Source organism: Ascaphus truei, chromosome 21, assembly GCF_040206685.1.
Source record: "Ascaphus truei isolate aAscTru1 chromosome 21, aAscTru1.hap1, whole genome shotgun sequence".
Classification (NCBI taxonomy): domain Eukaryota; kingdom Metazoa; phylum Chordata; class Amphibia; order Anura; family Ascaphidae; genus Ascaphus; species Ascaphus truei.
In genome coordinates, this window is record NC_134503.1 from 3,614,478 (window position 1) to 3,636,970 (window position 22,493).

Here is a 22,493-nt window from a genome sequence, read left to right on the forward strand (position 1 = left end):
CCATTGGCGTGAGCGGGTTCACAGGCCGACCCCGTTGCTGCATGTACACATGCAGAAGCCATTGAGTTATTTAGTCATCAAAGCCTGTTATGCCCCATGTATCAAAGGCCGCGCCTTTGTATTAATCTCAGCTGCGCCATTTCTGGGTCTGTTTGCGTCTGCCCGCGACGAGGCGAGGGATTTATGGAGCGAGTGGGCGGAGTCACATTTGCATATCGGCGCAGGTCTCTGTATTACAGAATATTGTGGCCTGCGTTGCTTTTCCGAAGGTTTTCTGCGTTGGTTTTTTTTTCCGTCAGCGCAGAATACGATCACTCAAATCTCCAAGAATTAAAATACACTTAATAAACACGTCGCCATTCAGATTGGGGAAATTATAATGTGCGTCATCGCAGACCACTTTATTGAGATATATATATATTGGGACTTGGGGTGCATTAGGAACACTTGGGGGTATGGAGAGGGGAGAGGGGGGGGGGGGCACAGGTTTGGAGGGCATCTCAGGCCTTCCTCCTGCTGGGGTATGGCAAGGCAACTGAAGGGGTTAAAATATAAATAACCTGCATAGCATCAGCAACCCCGAAAAATCGCCTCTCACTGCCCTCCCCCTCCTCCCCCCAACAGGTCAGGTTTTCAGGGTATCCTTGCTGTTGCATAGGTAGCTCAAGCAGTCCCTGCTTCAGTATAGTGGCTCAATCAGAGCCACCTGTGCTGAAGCTGGGATATCCTCAAAACCTGACCTGTTGGTGGAGCTCGAGCCCTGGAGATAAGCGCCCCTGCTCTAACCCACAGCAATATCTAACAGGACAGGCAGACCCTTCACAGTTAGTCTCCCGGTTTAGAAGAGGGTTTGGAAGATCTACCAAATGTGGTTTTTTTTTGGGGGGGGGGGGGTTACATGGTGAAAAGCAATAGCCTGGTGGAGTGGTACTCCATACTGCTTCATGCTGCAACATAACAATTACCAGCTGGGGGGTGGGGTCAGGAAGTGATGGTTTTTAGCACTGTTACAGTTGGGGTGTTTTTGTTTTTCAGGGGCTGCCGGGGAACCCAGGAGAATCTGGACTGAAAGGTGATAAGGTGACCGGAACCTCCCTTACTGCATTGTGTTTTGCATGCCGGAACCCCCTGCTATTCTCGCTGCTCCTATTCACTGCACCGCGCACGCGTCTCGTCGCGTCTCCGGGCCTCTCACAGCTTAGCAGCGGCGCTCAACTCCTGTCCTCAAGGGCCACCAACAGGCCAGGTTTTAAGGATATCCCTGCTTCAGCACAGGTGACTAAATCAGTCCCTGCTTTTAGCACAGGGTCTTCGACTGAGCCACTGATTGAGCCACATGTGCTGAAGCTGGTTATCCAGAAAACCTGGCCTGTTGGTGGCCCTTGAGGACTGGAGTTGAGAACTCCTGGCTTACTGAATAGAAGACTTGCGAGCTGCTTTCTGTATTACCAGATATGGTACCACGTATCTTTCAGGACACCCTAGGCCACTTAACGTGATGTCATAGCTAATAAGGAACTACCCACCCCTCCATACAAGGGAATCAAAACCACTTTTTAGCAGTCTTGATTACGTCGGCGTATCATCACCGTAACTGTCTGTCTCTCTCGCCGGCCTTTCCCCAGACATCTCACAGCAGCCTCACGTCTTCCTATCTACCCATAGATTCTGCGTGTTGGAATAAGTTCGCCACACCTCTATTACTTAAAATACTTCCCTTGTAATGAGATCTGCAGACGATGTTGACATTCTCCCATGTAAGAAGATCTTCCGAACTCACTCGAGTGTCAGACTAAATTAGACACATTTCCTGTTCTTCCTAAGATATTCTTCCAACAAATGTCCCGTGATCATCACTCCATCATTTTAGGGAGAGATATAATTCCGTGCAGATGCCCTGAGTGCGCAGCGGTAAATTAATGTCAAACATATTTTGATATCATATTTAAAGATGACTGTTTTTCCTAATTATTATTATTTATTTCTAACTGACAAAATTAACATTAACAAAAGATAGTTTTCATTTATTAATAAAAGTGTGAGTTATTGAAAGAAAAGTGTCGGGGAATAATACAAAAACAATAATAATAACTTTTCAATAGAGTATCACAAGCTGCAAAATAAAATAAAGAAGGGAATCCCAAGTTACTCAGGTTTGTAGACGGGTGTGAAGGTTACACACAGCACGCATGTTAGGGGTTTGTTGATGAACGCACGGTAATGCACGCAGTAGGCTTACCGAGTGCAGACTCCTGATGAAGAACCTCGGAACGCTGCTCTACCTTAGAACGTGGCTGGCGCTGGCTTACTCCTGTAGGGTTCCCGTCTCTGTCACTCTAACGCTGGAAGCCTAGCGATGCTATCCTACCTGTGCTGTAGCCGCAAATGCTTTCCCCACGGCTACCCGGGATAAATGAAACACACAGTGGTGTATACTGCATGCAGTCAGTGTGGCTATTTAATGGGGGTGTCCAGCTTTCCTTTGCTATTGGACTCCGTGACCCAGACATGTAGCTATGTGATCGGGAGCAGTGCCGGGGAACCTGCACAGTCAGGGTTCCGTGGGACTCTAGATGAGGGTCACCTTGCAGACGACGTACGAGTTGTCCGTGTGAAGAGCGCTGGGCTTAGTTGGATGGCGTCCAGGACTTGATGTTAACGTTGAAAAGCACACGAGAATTTTTGTGGCATGTTGCGGTTTGTTTTGGGTCCTCGGCATCCCTGATCTCTCCCTTCCTGCGGCTCCTGAGCATACAATTCCCTCTCTCCCTTCTTCATAGCTCCTCTTTCACTAAAGGTTTAGAGGCCAACACGGGGGTGAGCCCACCCTCCCGAAAACCCACAGCAGTGCGGTTGCTGTTGCGGTAGTGAGAGGAGCAATGATACAGGGAGAGCTTTGAGGAGCTACATGGTCAACCGTGTGTGTGATGATCTTCTTCCCTATGGAGCACTGGCAGTGCACCCAGCGCTGTACATAGAGTTTTGCAGGCAGAATGTGTCCCTGCCCCGCAGAGCTTACAATCTAATGGTGGCGCCTGAGGCACAGGGAGATAAAGTGACTTGCCCAAGGACATTGGGATTCCAATCGCTCCTTCAGCTTCATCTTGTGCCTTTTTTGCACACCGCACAGTTGTGATGTCGCTTGACAGACCAGTAGATCTATGACATCACCCTGTTGCAGCCAGAGGTTCCGACCTTAGTGCGTTGCTAAGCAACGCACTATGACTCAGTGACTCCCAGATAGCGGCCATCTTTGCACAGGACACATGTCCTCTTCCCAGCCAAACAGAACCCGGAGCGCGTTACCTTACGCTGGGTGGCAAACCTGTCTGACAGCGAGAGTTAAATAGTCACATTGATGTGGGAGCGCTGCAGTCCTCCGCAGTAGGGTTAGAATTAGGGTTCGCACCCCCCCAACAAAGAAAGCGGGCGTCAAGAGGGCATCACTGCTTTAACTCTTCGGGAACCAGAGTGCCACTTCCCCTCCGGCACACCGCGATCACGTGACTGCTCCACCACGTGGTCACATGATCATGGCGTCGCTGGTTACAGAAGAGAAGCCCCCTCCTCCGTTCCCCCCCCCCCCCCCCCCGCGCGCCACATCTCCCTTAGAAAACGAGCGCCAATAAAAAAATCCCTGTGACGTAGATACTATGTGGACCTTGGAGAGCCAGTCAAAGGGTTAAACCTTCTGCTTAGACTAGAACGAAAGATCCCAAAATAACGATCCGAGCCCCCCCCAAAATAACGATCCGAGCCCCCCCTGCAAATACCAAGGGAGCGACTCCTACAGAGGGACTGTCCCATGAGGTGTTACCCTTAAATAACTCTGAGGGGGGGAGAGGAGATATACTCCTTATCATTATCCAGTGCAGCACATTCATTTGCAGAGAGGGGGTCCAATTCCCCCCCCCCCCTCACACCTCCCCTTATGAGCATAACCTGCTGCTATAATGGAACCCCCATTGGGATTATGGGATGGGATGAGGGGCAGCTCGTGTAACGCTTTCCATGTGAGGAGCCTTGCTGACTGCCGTGGGTTTGGGGAGTAATTGCGGGTTTTCCAGGATTCCACATCCCGTCTCCTGCTTTTTGGCGTTTTCCGATCTCGGGGGTTCTGGCTCCTTACCTTTGCCGGTATCTATAGGAACTCAACTAGTAGCAAAAAAAACCCAAATAACAAAATAGAGAGTCTGTAATTCCAGCCCGCAAGGCTTTAGCAATTTTGGTAAATGCCAAAAAGGACAAAAAAAAAAAAAAGCTGGATTCCTGTCTCCTCCACCCCCCCCCCCCCTAACACCCCCACTACCCCCCGTCCCGTTCCTCCTCGTTCTAACCAAGGATCATGTCTTCGTTATTCATGTACAATTGGATACAAATGTGAGGCAAAATTAAAGCAGAAGAATGCAGAGGGGAATTAGAACATGTATTCAAGTGACGACGCTGAAGCATCTGCTGAGCAGCTAATTGCTGAGACAGTTATTATTGCAGTTCTTCTGTAATGGGAAACAGTTCTTCAGTGCTATGAGGAGGGTCTCGGTACAGCGCTGTCCCCCCTATGAGGAGGGTCTCGGTACAGCGCTGTCCCCCCTATGAGGAGGGTCTCGGTACAGCGCTGTCCCCCCTATGAGGAGGGTCTCGGTACAGCGCTGTCCCCCCTATGAGGAGGGTCTCGGTACAGCGCTGTCCCCCCTATGAGGAGGGTCTCAGTACAGCGCTGTCCCCCCTATGAGGAGGGTCTCGGTACAGCACTGTCCCCCCTATGAGGAGGGTCTCAGTACAGCGCTGTCCCCCCTATGAGGAGGGTCTCGGTACAGCGCTGTCCCCCCTATGAGGAGGGTCTCAGTACAGCACTGTCCCCCTATGAGGAGGGTCTCAGTACAGCGCTGTCCCCCCTATGAGGAGGGTCTCAGTACAGCACTGTCCCCCTATGAGGAGGGTATCAGTACAGCGCTGTCCCCCTATGAGGAGGGTCTCAGTACAGCACTGTCCCCCCTATGAGGAGGGTCTCGGTACAGCGCTGTCCCCCCTATGAGGAGGGTCTCAGTACAGCGCTGTCCCCCCTATGAGGAGGGTCTCAGTACAGCGCTGTCCCCCCTATGAGGAGGGTCTCAGTACAGCGCTGTCCCCCCTATGAGGAGGGTCTCGGTACAGCGCTGTCCCCCCTATGAGGAGGGTCTCAGTACAGCACTGTCCCCCTATGAGGAGGGTCTCAGTACAGCGCTGTCCCCCCTATGAGGAGGGTCTCAGTACAGCACTGTCCCCCCCTGCCTGTCTGCATGTTTGTTGTTACGCACTTGCCGTTACTTTGCCTTTTCTCAAACCTTTTTATTGTAAAAATAATGTATTTTTAGTTTTGAGACGATGTTCATTTAGAAAGATTTGTGTGCGTCCTCAAAACACACAGGTTAGCCATCATTGGGATGCTTTATAAATATGGCTTTGTTACCACTGACCCTTTAGGAACGCGGACACCCGTATATCACTATATATATACAGTTCCAGAACCCCACAGATCCGTTGTTAACAATGGGTCTGGTATCCGCACCGCATCAAAAGACCCTCCAGTCCTCAAGGGCCGCCAACAGGTCCGGTTTTCAGGATATCCCTGCTTCAGCACATGGCGGCTGTCAGTTCCAGCTTCAGCACAGGTGGCTCAATCAGTCTCTGCTTCAGCACAGGTGGCTCAATCAGTGGCTCAGTCGAAGACTGAGCCACTGATTGAGCCACCTGTGCTGAAGCAGGGATATCCTGAATCCCTGACCTGTTGGTGGCCCTTGAGGACTGGATTTAGCCACCTCTGCCATAATGCATGAAGCTGTGTAAGTTCTGCTGTGGTCCAACCCCTCTAACATCCAGCCACTACTGTTCCCCATTTGGTGCTTGTGTTGGTGACGGTGGAATGTTCGGCTGACCTCACCGTGCCGACATTTCCAGCCCCTGGTATGGTTGGTAGGACGTGTGCAGTGGTGCTACTTAGTACTGATTCATCCTGCAACCGATTCCATTTTCAGAGAAGCGATGGTAACAAAGGGATCCAGTCCGTTTTTTTTCTCTCTCGCAACCGTAATTACAAATGGTCCTTTTTTTGATAGTATTAATGTAAAAAAGGGGGAACGTTGTCATAAATGAGTTACATATAGATGTAGTAACAAGGGAGGGAGAGGGAGTAGTAACAGAGGAGGGAGAGGGAGTACTAACAGAGGTGGGAGAGGGAGTAGTAACAGAGGAGAGAGAGGGAGTAGTAACAGAGGAGGGAGAGGGAGTAGTAACAGAGGTGGGAGAGGGAGTAGTAACAGAGGAGGGAGAGGGAGTAGTAACAGAGGTGGGAGAGGGAGTAGTAACAGAGGAGGGAGAGGGAGGAGCGGGTGTGATAACTTTTATTGGACCAACAAGTAGTTGAAATGATACAAGCTTTCCAACCTCTCGGGGTCCTTCATGGGGTACGGCAGAAATGCAGAAACACAATGTTATATACAGGCATACCCCGGTTTAAGGACACTCACTTTAAGTACACTCGCGAGTAAGGACATATCGCCCAATAGGCAAACAGCAGCTCGCGCATGCGCCTGTCAGCACGTCCTGAACAGCAATACCGGCTCCCTACCTGTACCGAAGCTGTGCACAAGCGGGGAGACTATAGAGCCTGTTACACATGCGTTATTTACATCAGTTATGCACGTATATAACGATTGCAGTACAGTACATGCATCGATAAGTGGGGAAAAGGTAGTGCTTCACTTTAAGTACATTTTCGCTTTACATACATGCTCCGGTCCCATTGCGTATGTTAATGCGGGGTATGCCTGTACAGTGTATGTAAGAGAGATATCGGCTAAGGCCTCGGCCATGGTTATTGCTGGCGGGCGGAGGCGCGCTGAGGCTGAGGGAAAGCGGGTGCTTTCCCTGGCCTTAGACAGCGCGCCGTCCGGGGGCGTGTCGGGGCGTGTCGACGGGCGGGCCAGTGGCGTCACGGAGCTGGTTCGCCCTCATTGGGCGAACCGCTTACGTGACCGGCCCTGCGCTCCGGCAAGCGCGAAGATTTAACATTTTCCTAAGACCTGCGCTTCCGCAAGCGCATGGAAGCGTAGGCGAGCCCCTACCAAAGCCGCTCTCATTGCGGCTGTAGGGGCTCAGTGCCGAGCAGAAGCGCGCCTCCGCCCGCAAGCACTAAACATGGACGCGGCCTTACAATGGATGGTGAGAGGAAGTGGGGAATAAGGCTTCCTGTTTATACATTATCTTATTCCCTACTTCCTCTCAACATCCATTGTAAGGAGATATCCCTCTTACATACACAGTATATTATATTGTGTTCCTGTATTTCTGCCGTACCCCACGAAGGACCCTGAGAGGTGGGAAAGCTTGTAACATATCAACTACTTGTTGGTCCAATAAAAGGTATTGGACCCCCTACTCCCTCTCCCTCCTCTGTTACTACTCCCTCTCCCACCTGTGTTACTACTGCCTCTCCCACCTCTGTTACTACTTCCTCTCCCACCTGTGTTACTTCTCCCTCTCCCACCTGTGTTACTACTCCCTCTCCCACCTGTGTTACTACTCCCTCTCCCACCTGTGTTACTACTCCCTCTCCCACCTGTGTTACTACTCCCTCTCCCACCTGTGTTACTTCTCCCTCTCCCACCTGTGTTACTACTCCCTCTCCCACCTGTGTTACTACTCCCTCTCCAACCTGTGTTACTACTCCCTCTCCCACCCTTGTTACTTCTCCCTCTCCCACCTGTGTTACTTCTCCCTCTCCCACCTGTGTTACTACGCCCTCTCCCACCTGTGTTACTTCTCCCTCTCCCACCTGTGTTACTTCTCCCTCTCCCACCTGTGTTACTTCTCCCTCTCCCACCTGTGTTACTACTCCCTCTCCCACCTGTGTTACTTCTCCCTCTCCCACCTGTGTTACTACTCCCTCTCCCACCTGTGTTACTACTCCCTCTCCCACCTCTGTTACTACTCCCTCTCCCACCTGTGTTACTACTCCCTCTCCCTCCTGTGTTACTACTCCCTCTCCCACCTGTGTTACTACATGGAAGGAAGGACTGACACGGCTCCCACCCTTCTCTGCGTACATGGGGATGGTTATTTGTGGTTCCCAGAAGCATGCTTTGCGTGTAAGCGTTCTGTAATTGGCTTTCCATCAGCCCTTTCCATTCCTTCCTTATATCCAGTGTGGAGAGATTTATCTGCGTGTCCCATCACCACTAGTAAAGCACAGTGCAGCTGCGGGAAGGATATATATGGCTATTGCTCTGGGATATGCTGTAGTAAAAGCAAAACCTCAGTCGGCTTGTGCCAGACCTGTGTTTTTATTACGCTTGTGTTATTTTCAAGAGCTTTGACTTGAATCCTCCGGTGATACGAGAGAGCAGGGAGAATGAATGTCTGTGTATTTTCCACCCCGCTTCAGTTCCGGACGGGGGCTATAATGTGGCAGTATATTGGTGTCCCGTACACCTGTATATGAATTTGTGTGTACACAGACGTGACCCCCCTCTGTGACACACAATACCAACATCACACAATGGAAGCCGCCTGTCTGGCTCGGGATTTCTGCGCCTTGCTGCGGTGGGATATTACGTGTGCGCTCTCTCTGGCCGCTCTTGGTCAGCGAGAAGGGCTGCTGGATGCAGGGGTACGGAAATATTTGTCTGCCGTTTGATTGTATTGCTACACACAAGGAACATGCGATGCCAGCTTGTGACCCCTCCTGGTGGCAGCTGACGTTCTCGATGCCCATTGTAACTTTCTTTGGTGATGTGTATTTAGGGCTATCAGGGATTCCCAGGGGTTCCCGGAGATGTCGGATTTCAGGGAGACAAGGTAAGAGGACCTATCCTTTTCTCTCTGTCTGAGATAATGTCTGACCCCCTCTCTGTATCTTACTTCTCAAGGGTCCAACCACTTTACCGGTCCCTACCATACTGTTTAGTGATGTACTTCGCACTGGATGCTGGCCTGAGATAGGGCTTCACTACTAGACACATGAGAATTGGGATCACCATTCCCAGAGTTCCTTGAGCGCAGAGATTTTGATTGGCCAGCTAAGACCGCTCCCACCTAGAAGACTCCAGTTGGAGTAGGGATGAACGGTATTCTCTTCCATGCAGATGAGGGCGGCCAAGCTTGTTCTAGATATTGGGGGTGTCCTTTTCTTTCCAAGTGCATTTCAACAAGTTCGAACCACTAGAAATCACCCAGAGGATACGTTCTGAGTTTGTAACTGCTTGAGCTGTCATTTTTTTGGCAGCAGAGAGAGTTAATGGCGTTACACAGAAGGTTGCTTCCACTGGTGAATTCCAACTGCTGTGCTTATGCACTAGAACGTCTCCAGCAGGTAGAATTGTTCTTAGGGTTTTTTGTGTCTTTATTTATTTATGTAATCCTTAGGGCAGTCAAGGTCTCCCGGGGGCAACAGGAGTGCGTGGGCGGTTAGGCCCGCTGGTAAGTTCTGTTTCCTTAACCTGGTGCAAATTGTCTTTTATATTCCCATTTGGGATCCCATAAATATTATTTTATTGGGAAACTCCTCCACCAGGCTTCTGTTTTGGGAGGAATGTTAAATATAAAACCATTGTGTAACCTTTCAGGGGGAAAAAAAGGATGTTTAAAAGGAATCGCTCCAAAATACACAAAAACCAAAGAAGTAGTGAGGAAAGAAAAACAAGATTCTGACGAGCGGTGCAAGTGTAATGTCTCTAACGGGGAGGAGTGTACAAGCCCCGCAACACTATCCTACACGGAGAGCATCCTCCAAATAGGGCCGAAACAAGACACTGCACACCCCAAAAGTGTAAATATAGGAACTGCACACCCCAAAAGTATAAATATAGGAACTGCACACCCAAAAGTATAAATATAGGAACTGCACGCCCAAAAGTATAAATATAGGAACTGCACGCCCAAAAAGTATAAATATAGGAACTGCACGCCCAAAAAGTATAAATATAGGAACTGCACGCCCAAAAAGTATAAATATAGGAACTGCACGCCCAAAAAGTATAAATATAGGATTTGCACGCCCAAAAAGTATAAATATAGGAACTGCACGCCCAAAAAATATAAATATAGGATATGCACGCCCAAAAAGTATAAATATAGGAATTGCATGCCCAAAAAGTATAAGTATAGGAATTGCACGCCCAAAAAGTATAAATATAGGAACTGCACGCCCAAAAAGTATAAATATAGGAACTGCACGCCCAAAAAGTATAAATATAGGATTTGCACGCCCAAAAAGTATAAATATAGGAACTGCACGCCCAAAAAATATAAATATAGGATATGCACGCCCAAAAAGTATAAATATAGGAATTGCACGCCCAAAAAGTATAAGTATAGGAATTGCACGCCCAAAAAGTATAAGTATAGGAATTGCACGCCCAAAAAGTATAAGTATAGGAATTGCACGCCCAAAAAGTATAAGTATAGGAATTGCACGCCCAAAAAGTATAAATATAGGAATTGCACGCCCAAAAAGTATAAATATAGGAACTGCACGCCCAAAAAGTATAAATATAGGAACTGCACGCCCAAAAAGTATAAGTATAGGAACTGCACGCCCAAAAAGTATAAGTATAGGAACTGCACGCCCAAAAAGTATAAGTATAGGAATTGCACGCCCAAAAAGTATAAGTATAGGAATTGCACGCCCAAAAAGTATAAATATAGGAATTGCACGCCCAAAAAGTATAAGTATAGGAATTGCACGCCCAAAAAGTATAAGTATAGGAATTGCACGCCCAAAAAGTATAAGTATAGGAATTGCACGCCCAAAAAGTATAAATATAGGAATTGCACGCCCAAAAAGTATAAATATAGGAATTGCACGCCCAAAAAGTATAAATATAGGAATTGCACGCCCAAAAAGTATAAATATAGGAATTGCACGCCCAAAGAGTATAAATATAGGAACTGCACGCCCAAAAAGTATAAGTATAGGAATTGCACGGCCAAAAAGTATAAATCTAGGAATTGCACGCCCAAAAAGTATAAGTATAGGAATTGCACGCCCAAAAAGTATAACTATAGGAATTGCACGCCATAAAAGTATAAATATAGGAATTGCACGCCAAAAAAGTATAAATATAGGAATTGCACGCCCAAAAAGTATAAATATAGGAACTGCACGCCCAAAAAGTATAAATATAGGAACTGCACACCCCAAAAGTATAAATATAGGAATTGCACGCCCAAAAAGTATAAGTATAGGAATTGCACGCCCAAAAAGTATAAATATAGGAATTGCACGCCAAAAAAGTATAAATATAGGAACTGCACGCCCAAAAAGTATAAATATAGGAACTGCACGCCCAAAGAGTATAAATATAGGAATTGCACACCAAAAAAGTATAAGTATAGGAATTGCACGCCCAAAAAGTATAAATATAGGAATTGCACACCAAAAAAGTATAAGTATAGGAATTGCACGCCCAAAAAGTATAAGTATAGGAATTGCACGCCCAAAAAGTATAAGTATAGGAATTGCACGCCCAAAAAGTATAAATATAGGAATTGCACGCCCAAAAAGTATAAATATAGGAACTGCACGCCCAAAAAGTATAAGTATAGGAATTGCACGCCCAAAAAGTATAAATATAGGAATTGCACGCCCAAAAAGTATAAATATAGGAATTGCACGCCCAAAAAGTATAAGTATAGGAATTGCACGCCCAAAAAGTATAAGTATAGGAATTGCACGCCCAAAAAGTATAAATATAGGAATTGCACGCCCAAAAAGTATAAATATAGGAACTGCACGCCCAAAAAGTATAAATATAGGAATTGCACGCCCAAAAAGTATAAGTATAGGAATTGCACGCCCAAAAAGTATAAGTATAGGAATTGCACGCCCAAAAAGTATAAGTATAGGAATTGCACGCCCAAAAAGTATAAGTATAGGAATTGCACGCCCAAAAAGTATAAGTATAGGAATTGCACGCCCAAAAAGTATAAATATAGGAACTGCACGCCCAAAAAGTATAAATATAGGAACTGCACGCCCAAAAAGTATAAATATAGGAATTGCACGCCCAAAAAGTATAAGTATAGGAATTGCACGCCCAAAAAGTATAAGTATAGGAATTGCACGCCCAAAAAGTATAAGTATAGGAATTGCACGCCCAAAAAGTATAAGTATAGGAATTGCACGCCCAAAAAGTATAAGTATAGGAATTGCACGCCCAAAAAGTATAAATATAGGAATTGCACGCCCAAAAAGTATAAATATAGGAATTGCACGCCCAAAGAGTATAAATATAGGAATTGCACGCCCAAAGAGTATAAATATAGGAACTGCACGCCAAAAAAGTATAAATATAGGAATTGCACGCCCAAAAAGTATAAATATAGGAATTGCATGCCCAAAAAGTATAAATATAGGAATTGCACGCCCAAAAAGTATAAGTATAGGAATTGCACGCCCAAAAAGTATAAGTATAGGAATTGCACGCCCAAAAAGTATAAGTATAGGAATTGCACGCCCAAAAAGTATAAGTATAGGAATTGCACGCCCAAAAAGTATAAGTATAGGAATTGCACGCCCAAAAAGTATAAATATAGGAATTGCACGCCCAAAAAGTATAAATATAGGAATTGCATGCCCAAAAAGTATAAATATAGGAATTGCACGCCCAAAAAGTATAAATATAGGAATTGCACGCCCAAAAAGTATAAATATAGGAATTGCACGCCAAAAAAGTATAAATATAGGAATTGCACGCCCAAAAAGTATAAATATAGGAATTGCACGCCCAAAAAGTATAAATATAGGAATTGCACGCCAAAAAAGTATAAATATAGGATTTGCACGCCCAAAAAGTATAAATATAGGAACTGCACGCCCAAAAAGTATAAATATAGGAATTGCACGCCCAAAAAGTATAAATATAGGAATTGCACGCCCAAAAAGTATAAATATAGGAATTGCACACCAAAAAAGTATAAATATAGGATTTGCACGGCCAAAAAGTATAAATCTAGGAATATATATTAAGAATACAAACAATATAATAAAAAAACGTATGCAAAATATATTTTAAAAATATTTTACCAGGAAGTAATACATATATATATATATAGGGGCAAAAAAACACAAGATACGGACCAATAGCGGCAGAGACGCTCCCTAAACTGCATGACGTGTCGGGAAGTAACTCCTTTGTCAGATGCAGCCTCTGTAAACCTCTGTTCCCCCAAACAGAACCCTCTGTAACCTCTGTTCCCCCAAACAGAACCCTCTGTAACCTCTGTTCCCCCAATCTGCATCGATTTAATCCCCGCAGAGAATGAGAAAAGATACGAGTTACCGGTATCTTTTGATGAAGGGCCAATGGTGGTTATTGACCATGGATGGCCACTCGTTACATCTGTCTGGGAGATAGCTAGTGACTGTCACACTTGAGCCACTAAAATCCATGACCTGGGTTAAAGTTCAACGATGCTGGTTGGGTTGTTTAATGGAGTGATTATGAACATAACTGCAGTAAAAGGAAGTAGTGAAGGAAAAGGGTCTCTGTCTCACCTGATATCTCCATCATTCTTTTAGGGAAAACCAGGAGATAAAGGTTCGGTTGGGATTCCCGGTCCTCCAGGCCCAGAGGTATGGTATCATTCTAGCATTGCTGCTCTGCTGATCTTCTTATAATAGGACCTGTCCTCTCTTTCCTAAATGTCATTGTCTATCTCTGTGCCAGTGGCGACCGACTTGGGGCCGGGAGAGCTGTGAAGGTCAGTTCTTGCCCCTTACAGCTCTACCAAGATCTTCCCCATTCTCCATGGATGGGGCCTCTGGGATTCCACAATAACACTGGCTATTGGCTCTGGTGGCACAGACTATCTGAGGGGTGCTGGCGGGGACCCCCTTATTGGCATAGGTTGGTCACCTCATCTCCGCACAGAGAAAAGTAGGAAGAGAAGAATTCAAGGGAAGGGTCACTGGGGTGGAAGATGATTACTGCAGGGTAGTGACCTTCTACAGCAAAGCTGAGAGAGGCTGCAATGGGCAATAAATATTACGTTGAAGGCTAGATATTTATTTCCAAAACAGGGGACCATTGTCCAGTCGTAGCTTTCCATTCCAGCGGCATTACTTCTGTGACATCAGATGATTAGAAACAGCTTGTGCATTGTGACACTGAGTCATTGCTGCGTTTGAATGACAGGGAATTGCCCTTTGGATAACGGTGTTAAACCTTCATTCCCATGAGCCTCTGACAGAAGATGTAGCTGTTTATATGTTCGTTTATAGCCGCGTCATTTACCAGTTCAACTGCTGCTGTTGCATTGGCTCAAGTCGAGCCTGAGTTTCCAATGGTGACGGAGGTTTCTTCTCACGCGGGGTCACATGTATCAAGTCAATCTGAGTTAACGCCGGAAAGGGCGCTATAACCCAGATCGGCGCTTGATGCTTGTGCTCAATTGACCCATATACTAAGCAGTGCTATTTCATAAGACACCTTCTAGTGCCGGAAGGCACCTCCCGTGGATATCCCTGCTTCAGCACAGGTGGCTCAATCGGTGGCTCAGTCAATGACTGAGCCAGCTGTGCTGAAGCATGGACTGATTGAGACACCTGTGCTGAAGCAGGGATATCCTGATAACCTGCCCTGTTGGGGGGGGGGGAGGGGGAGCCCCCCTGGTGTAGAGAACACGTTGATACATAGCAGTGTGTCAGTTCATCCCGGGAACTAAACTTCAGTGTTAGTAATGTCCATATATAACAAGAACTGCCCGCCACACCAGGTCAGAACCTCTCAGCAGAGAGGCCGGTGGTGCACGGGTAATAATAGAGGGGTAAGATCACAGAGTGATCAATGTACCAGCGCAAAACGGGGGGGAATGCAAAAAAAGAGGATTTATTGATCCATCAGGTAAACAATCCTGACTTTTTGGTCCACAGTGGGGACCTTCCTCTGGGGTACTCGTGTGTGTGTGTGTGTGTGTGTGTGTACATACTGTACACACACACCCCCATGCGGGGCAAACATTATTTAATAACACAATGGCACCCCTGTATTATACCGTTACACAATTTCTAAGTATTCTAAGCTTTAAATGGTAAAAAGGAAGCGTGAGGGACTTTGGTAACACACATTTGTGGGTTTTGTGCTGAGCGAGAGAAACATAATGATGTTACAGCCAGCCATGGGATTTAATTAATGGAGCGAGTGTGTCCAGATTGCACTTCCACCACCCCAGTGGCTCTTGCGCAGGGCGCTCCCACGCTTTGCAGGCATTTCGCCTCTCGCTGATTTCCTGGATGTGTTTTAGTTGGAGAGCGCAGCTAGATAAACAACAAACCTCTGGTCTCCGCTCGGTCCCGAGCTCCCATCAGATACCAACGTCGTGCTTTTTAATTGCAGGGCTTTCCAGGGGACATTGGGCCTCCAGGGCAGAACGGTCCGGAAGGTATAAAGGTGAGACGTCCTGAGATCCCGTACCTCGCTCCGAGCCACTAGCGGTCAGTAAATAAAAGAAACAAAAGCCCGGAGTGAGATTCCTGGAGGTTGTCCTGGCAGAGCTCGTTCCTCTCCTGTTTGGATTGAGGCTTCTCCAAAAAAATCTCTCCTCCGTGAAATTGACGTTGGACGCCGTCCCGTGGCAAAGTCGCGGCTGGCGCGCTCCAGCCCTTCTCTCTTCGCCTGAAGGGATCCTAAGATTTGTCCTTGATTTTTATGAGACCCTCATTCTTTTTTCTCTCTCTCTCTCTCTGGTTTGCAGGGAAAGCCGGGAGCCAGGGGGTTCCCAGGACCCCGAGGACAGCCGGGGCACGAGGTGAGCGCGTCGCTCTACAAGCGTGACCGTATAGTGAGCTATATCCGGGATACGGAAAACACAACCCCAGTACCTTGTATTAAAGCAAATCAATACACAACACCAACGTTTCAGTCGCCAAAATGAAACACCTTATTTACACATATATGGGGAGCTCAACTCCAGTCCCCCCCCCCCCCCCCCAACAGGTCAGGTTTTCGGGATATCCCAGCTTCAGCACCAGTGGCTCAATCAGTCCCTGCTTCAGCACAGGTGGCTCAATCAGAGGCTCAGTCTTCGACTGAGCCTCTGATTGAGCCACCTGTGCTGAAGTTGGAATATCCTGAAACCCTGACCTGTTGGGAGGGGGCGGGTGGGGGGGATGGGGGGGTCTTGGGGACTGGAGTTTAGCCCCCCCCTGCATTATATGACCGCTTTTAGGCTGCTCCAGGGCCCCCTTTGTTACACTGTAATGTACATATTCATTGGGGCTGTACACTGTGGATGTGACGTACGCCGAGTCCTGCCTGGTGCCACCTTCGGCCGAGCCCTTTTACCTAGTAACCATATTGGGGCTGGAGATTCAGTGTAACGTAATAACTGTTAGTGGATCAACCAGGAGAGGTCCCTCCTGTCATTTTGTGTACGGAGGGTTTTGTGTCTTCTGCACATCTGCGGTATTTAATCAACATGGACACAGGACAACTGTCCTCTGTTATCTTTCCATCCCACTGCCATTCGCCTTGCGATTAGGGACCGGCGGCGCATAGTGACACGAAACCTTCCCAAACGGTGGCCCATGGACAGACTCTAGTAACCGTCCATGAAATCCATTTGTGGCAGCTCCCCACCTGCAGCTTGGTATCGATCCCGGCTTTCAGGTCCGATATAAAAGCTGGTCTGCACTTCTCCTACCAATAGCCGTGTCCCGTATAAGGATGCAGCGTGGCTGGAAGAGCACGGGACACCTGAAAGCCAACGTGCCACGGGTAGACCTCAGTTCATTGAACATACGATTATTTCCTTTTGGAGGTCCGGGTGTTTTCAGTACTTGTTGCACGCAGTGTTGGTCCAGAAACACCACCCGAGTGCAACCGGTCTGTTTCCCAACGAGGTCTGATTTCATTCCCTTTCTTTTTGTAGGGGGACGAGGGTCCGACCGGGTCTCCGGGGGCCCCAGGCCTGGAGGTAGGACTTTTACAGATTGTAAACCTTTCCGTTAGATATATTCTTTGCATCGGCGGGGAAATTAAGCGTTTCCCGGCGAAACGTTTCCATAAACCAAAGTAGAACGGCAGTAACACCTACAGGAGGTTAAACCGGCCAAAGTAATGCGTCGGTATTTACAGCGCGGAAAAAGAAGCTACGTTCTCCCCGTACAATGCTGTGCTCATTTCCCATTGAAATCTTATTTAGGGAGGAATTAGGGCCGGGTGCAGTAATAATGGCGGTTGTGCTCGTTGCTGAGAAACTCCTCGCTTGTCCTTCCCTGATTCTCATGACCGACTGAATGCAGATTCTCCACTTCCTCTGCCTCCTCCTCTTCCTCTGCCTCCTCCTTTTCTTCTTCCTCCTCCTCCTCTTCCACCACCTCCTCCTCCTCCTCAGCCTCCTCCTCTTCTTTTTCCTCCTGCTCCTCTTCAATCTCCTCCTCGCCTTCCTCTTCGTCTTCCTCCTTTTCATCCTTCTTCTTCTTCCTCCTTCTCCTCCTCTTCTTCCTTCTCTGTTTCCTCTTCCTCCTCTTCTTCCTGTTCCTCTTCCTCCTCTTCTGCCTGTTCCTCTTGCTCCTCTTCCTCCACCTCCTCTGTCTCCGGTATCTGTCCGGAGTTACAGTACCATGCCCGTATATATATATTTCCCTTGAAGATCTGTAACACAGACGTGTTTTGAAGCCTTTGATGTTACCGGGTGACCTTCCCTGCAATCTGTGTGTCTTTTTAGGGGTATCCTGGCAGGAAAGGGTTCCCTGGTCTGCCTGGAGCAGAGGGTCTGAAGGTAAGAGGGAGGGACACGTCTACTGGAAGATATGTCTACATTTGTCTTTCGAGCCAATGTGTGTCTGCTCCGTGCCACAGCGTATGAAGGAGGTGCTTGGGCGCTCTAACATAGCGCAATAGGCGGAGGTGCAAATGAAGTGCGCTCAGAAGTTTGTTTAGACGCAATGCTTCATTTTCTGTTTGCCGCGCGTCACACGTAATAAAGTGTTTCTTACATTTAAAGCAAATTGTTGGCCAGAAAAGTTTCCGCAAACCTGGCGGATGTTTTGACGCAAATACAAGATAAGTGACGCACGGAGACGCAGCATTTGCTACATCTCATTACAATCCGTGCGTCCTGTAACTCCTCCTATTCTCACTCCCTATATGTCACGGTGACACACACAGCGCAAAGCAAAGACCTTCATACATTGACGTAAGGAGACGCACAATGAAAACGACGGGATTAGCGTCAATTTGACTTCAAATTTGCCCTGATACATCACCCCCATTGGCTCTTCAGCCATAAGAGTCCAAGGGAACCAGTGTTCAAGACCAAAAGGCTCCCAGACCGTTCCTCTGCAAGGGAATGTTTACAGTCTATGATATACCCCGACGTCCAACCATCCCAGAGTGACACTCCCCGCAGGGAGACCGCAATAGTGCCTAGTGCTGTGTATAAAAACTGTGCTGTGTATAAAGAGAGTCCCCATTGCCATGCGCGTTAAAATGCCCCCGACCAAAAGGCCAAGTGACCGGGTGAGGCATAAAAATAGTCATACGCAATCCTCCAGCTGACCCTACGTCCTGGAGGGAAGGTGCCCTGTGCGGTAAATGCTTTAAAAGTCCGTGCCGCGCGTTAGGTGCCAAACATTTGCTCCCAAACGTGAGCTGCCACCGCATTCACAGTGGAGCAAAACGTGGGCGCCCCCCCCCCCCATGCCGATCAACCCGGGTGCCCTGAGCATGTAGCACCGACCCACTCCCGGCCTGCCCAGAGGGTCTAGTGTTGGTCAAGTAACCCTTTCCTCGCAGCCACTGTGTAATGTTTTATATCACTTTACGTGGGATTATATTGTTAGTCTGGGACAGGGGTGGCCAACTCCAGTTTTCAAGGATATCACTGCTTCAGCACAGGTGGTGCAGTCTTTGACTGAGCCACTTGTGCTGAAGTAAGGATATCCTGAAAACCAGGCCTGTTGGTGGCCCTGGAGGAGTGGCGTTGGTCTCTGTGGTTTCTGCGTACCTGAGTCCGCTGCCACACCCCGTAATGTTCCTCCATCCATTAACATTGAGGGCTGCACATTGGTCAGGGATTTTAAATGGTTAAAGCCAACACACGCCCCAGAACCACAAAAGGGGTGCCACGCTTCAGCGCACCTGGACTCCCATTCATAGCACCGTTTTGTGGATTTGGGCCTACGTTTGCACAGTGAGCCCAGGGGTACAGGTTATAAGGAGTAAGTGCGCTCGGGGCGTTGCAATGTTAAACTGATCGTCTTCCCATCTATCGTGTCTCCCCCAGGGTGAGCCCGGAAACACCGGAAAGGCCGGGAAGATTGGTGAACAGGTGCTGTACCTTTATACGTTTGTGATCTAATGCGCAGGAATGGTTTCAGAGGGGGCTGGACCAATCACTGAATGCCTATTATTAAGGCTCCTGCAATGATATCACCATTGTCTGCCGTGTTAGAGATGAGTTGCCATCAGGAAGTATCTTTACAAGCGGTGCTGCCCCTGGTACTGCCCCATGGAGAATGAGATCACACGCTCCATTCTTCTGTAGAGATCAGAACGTGCCTGCACATTTTGAGTGGTGGCCTCAGCCCTCACACGCCCCCCTCTTTGTCTCTAACCTGGCAGAGGACGTCTTGGGGTGGTACATCTCCCGAGACAGAAAGGGTGTGGTGCTCTAAGAAAGGGTGTGGTGCTCTGAGAAAGGGTGTGGGGCTCCGAGAAAGGGTATGGGGCTCAGAGACAGAAAGGGTGTGGGGCTCTGAGACAGAAAGGGTGTGGTGATCCGAGACAGAAAGGGTGCAGTGCTCCGAGACAGAAAGGGTGTGGTGCTCCGAGACAGAAAGGGTGTGGTGCTCCGAGACAGAAAGGGTGTGGTGCTCCGAGACAGAAAGGGTGTGGTGCTCCGAGACAGAAAGGGTGCGGTGCTCTGAGACAGAAAGGGTGTGGTGCTCTGAGACAGAAAGGGTGCGGTGCTCCGAGACAGAAAGGGTGTGGTGCTCCGAGACAGAAAGGGTGTGGTGCTCCGAGACAGAAAGGGTGTGGTGCTCCGAGACAGAAAGGGTGTGGTGCTCCGAGACAGAAAGGGTGTGGTGCTCCGAGACAGAAAGGGTGCGGTGCTCTGAGACAGAAAGGGTGCGGTGCTCTGAGACAGAAAGGGTGTGGTGCTCTGAGACAGAAAGGGTGTGGTGCTCTGAGACAGAAAGGGTGTGGTGCTCTGAGACAGAAAGGGTGTGGTGCTCTGAGACAGAAAGGGTGTGGTGCTCTGAGACAGAAAGGGTGTGGTGCTCCGAGACAGAAAGGGTGTGGTGCTCTGAGACAGAAAGGGTGTGGTGCTCTAAGAAAGGGTGTGGTGCTCTGAGAAAGGGTGTGGGGCTCCGAGAAAGGGTATGGGGCTCAGAGACAGAAAGGGTGTGGGGCTCTGAGACAGAAAGGGTGTGGTGATCCGAGACAGAAAGGGTGCAGTGCTCCGAGACAGAAAGGGTGTGGTGCTCCGAGACAGAAAGGGTGTGATGCTCTGAGAAAGGGTGTGGTGCTCTGAGACAGAAAGGGTGCGGTGCTCCGAGACAGAAAGGGTGTGGGCTCCGAGACAGAAAGGGTGTGGTGCTCTGAGAAAGGGTGTGGGGCTCCGAGACAGAAAGGGTGTGGTGCTCTGAGAAAGGGTGTGGTGCTCCGAGACAGAAAGGGTGTGGTGCTCCGAGACAGAAAGGGTGTGGTGCTCCGAGACAGAAAGGGTGTGGTGCTCTGAGAAAGGGTATGGGGCTCCGAGACAGAAAGGGTATGGTGCTCTGAGACAGAAAGGGTGTGGTGCTCCGAGACAGAAGGGGTGTGGTGCTCCGAGACAGAAAGGGTGTGGTGCTCTGAGACAGAAAGGGTGTGGTGCTCCGAGACAGAAAGGGTGTGGTGCTCCGAGACAGAAAGGGTGTGGTGCTCCGAGACAGAAAGGGTGTGGTGCTCTGAGACAGAAAGGGTGTGGTGCTCTGAGAAAGGGTGTGGTGCTCCGAGACAGAAAGGGTGTGGTGCTCTGAGAAAGGGTGTGGTGCTCCGAGACAGAAAGGGTGTGGTGCTCTGAGACAGAAAGGGTGCGGTGCTCCGAGACAGAAAGGGTGTGGTGATCCGAGACAGAAAGGGTGTGGTGCTCTGAGAAAGGGTGTGGTGCTCTGAGACAGAAAGGGTGTGGTGCTCCGAGACAGAAAGGGTGCGGTGCTCCGAGACAGAAAGGGTGTGGTGATCCGAAGCAGAAAGGGTGTGGTGCTCCGAGACAGAAAGAGTGTGGTGCTCCGAGACAGAAAGGGTGCTGTGCTCCGAGACAGAAAGGGTGCGGTGCTCCGAGACAGAAAGGGTGTGGTGCTCCGAGACAGAAAGGGTGTGGTGCTCCGAGACAGAAAGGGTGTGGTGCTCTGAGAAAGGGTGTGGTGCTCCGAGACAGAAAGGGTGTGGTGCTCCGAGACAGAAAGGGTGCGGTGCTCCGAGACAGAAAGGGTGTGGTGATCCGAGGCAGAAAGGGTGTGGTGCTCCGAGACAGAAAGGGTGTGGTGCTCCGAGACAGAAAGGGTGTGGTGCTCTGAGACAGAAAGGGTGTGATGCTCTGAGAAAGGGTGTGGTGCTCTGAGACAGAAAGGGTGTGGTGCTCCGAGACAGAAAGGGTGCGGTGCTCCGAGACAGAAAGGGTGTGGTGCTCCGAGACAGAAAGGGTGTGGTGCTCTGAGACAGGGTGTGGTGCTCCGAGACAGAAAGGGTGTGGTGGTCTGAGACAGAAAGGGTGCGGTGCTCCGAGACAGAAAGGGTGTGGTGCTCTGAGACAGAAAGGGTGTGGTGCTCCGAGACAGAAAGGGTGCGGTGCTCCGAGACAGAAAGGGTGCGGTGCTCTGAGACAGAAAGGGTGCTGTGCTCCGAGACAGAAAGGGTGTGGTGCTCTGAGAAAGGGTGTGGTGCTCTGAGACAGAAAGGGTGCGGTGCTCTGAGACAGAAAGGGTGCTGTGCTCCGAGACAGAAAGGGTGTGGTGCTCTGAGACAGAAAGGGTGCGGTGCTCCGAGACAGAAAGGGTGTGGTGCTCTGAGACAGAAAGGGTGCTGTGCTCCGAGACAGAAAGGGTGTGGTGCTCTGAGACAGAAAGGGTGCGGTGCTCCGAGACAGAAAGGGTGTGGTGCTCTGAGACAGAAAGGGTGCTGTGCTCCGAGACAGAAAGGGTGTGGTGCTCTGAGACAGAAAGGGTGCGGTGCTCCGAGACAGAAAGGGTGTGGTGCTCTGAGAAAGGGTGTGGTGCTCTGAGACAGAAAGGGTGCGGTGCTCTGAGACAGAAAGGGTGTGGTGCTCCGAGACAGAAAGGGTGCGGTGCTCCGAGACAGAAAGGGTGTGGTGCTCCGAGACAGAAAGGGTGCGGTGCTCCGAGACAGAAAGGGTGTGGTGCTCCGAGACAGAAAGGGTTTGGTGCTCCGAGACAGAAAGGGTGCTGTGCTCCGAGACAGAAAGGGTGTGGTGCTCTGAGACAGAAAGGGTGTGGTGCTCTGAGACAG

The 22,493-nt window shown here is 49.0% G+C and overlaps 2 protein-coding genes across 2 annotated transcripts in view; one reads left to right on the forward strand and one right to left on the reverse strand.

The window, feature by feature from the left end:
* The window catches only part of RIBC1 (RIB43A domain with coiled-coils 1), a 538,781-nt gene that overhangs the window by 460,734 nt on the left and 55,554 nt on the right, over positions 1–22,493 (reverse strand). The gene's annotated exons all lie outside the window — the stretch shown is intronic.
* Positions 1–22,493, forward strand: part of COL27A1 (collagen type XXVII alpha 1 chain) — a 263,084-nt gene that overhangs the window by 81,004 nt on the left and 159,587 nt on the right. The window contains 9 exon segments of the mRNA XM_075578501.1: positions 1,036–1,080; positions 8,782–8,835; positions 9,403–9,456; positions 13,559–13,612; positions 15,375–15,428; positions 15,733–15,786; positions 16,909–16,953; positions 17,707–17,760; positions 19,267–19,311. Coding sequence (XP_075434616.1) covers positions 1,036–1,080; positions 8,782–8,835; positions 9,403–9,456; positions 13,559–13,612; positions 15,375–15,428; positions 15,733–15,786; positions 16,909–16,953; positions 17,707–17,760; positions 19,267–19,311 — 459 coding nt within the window.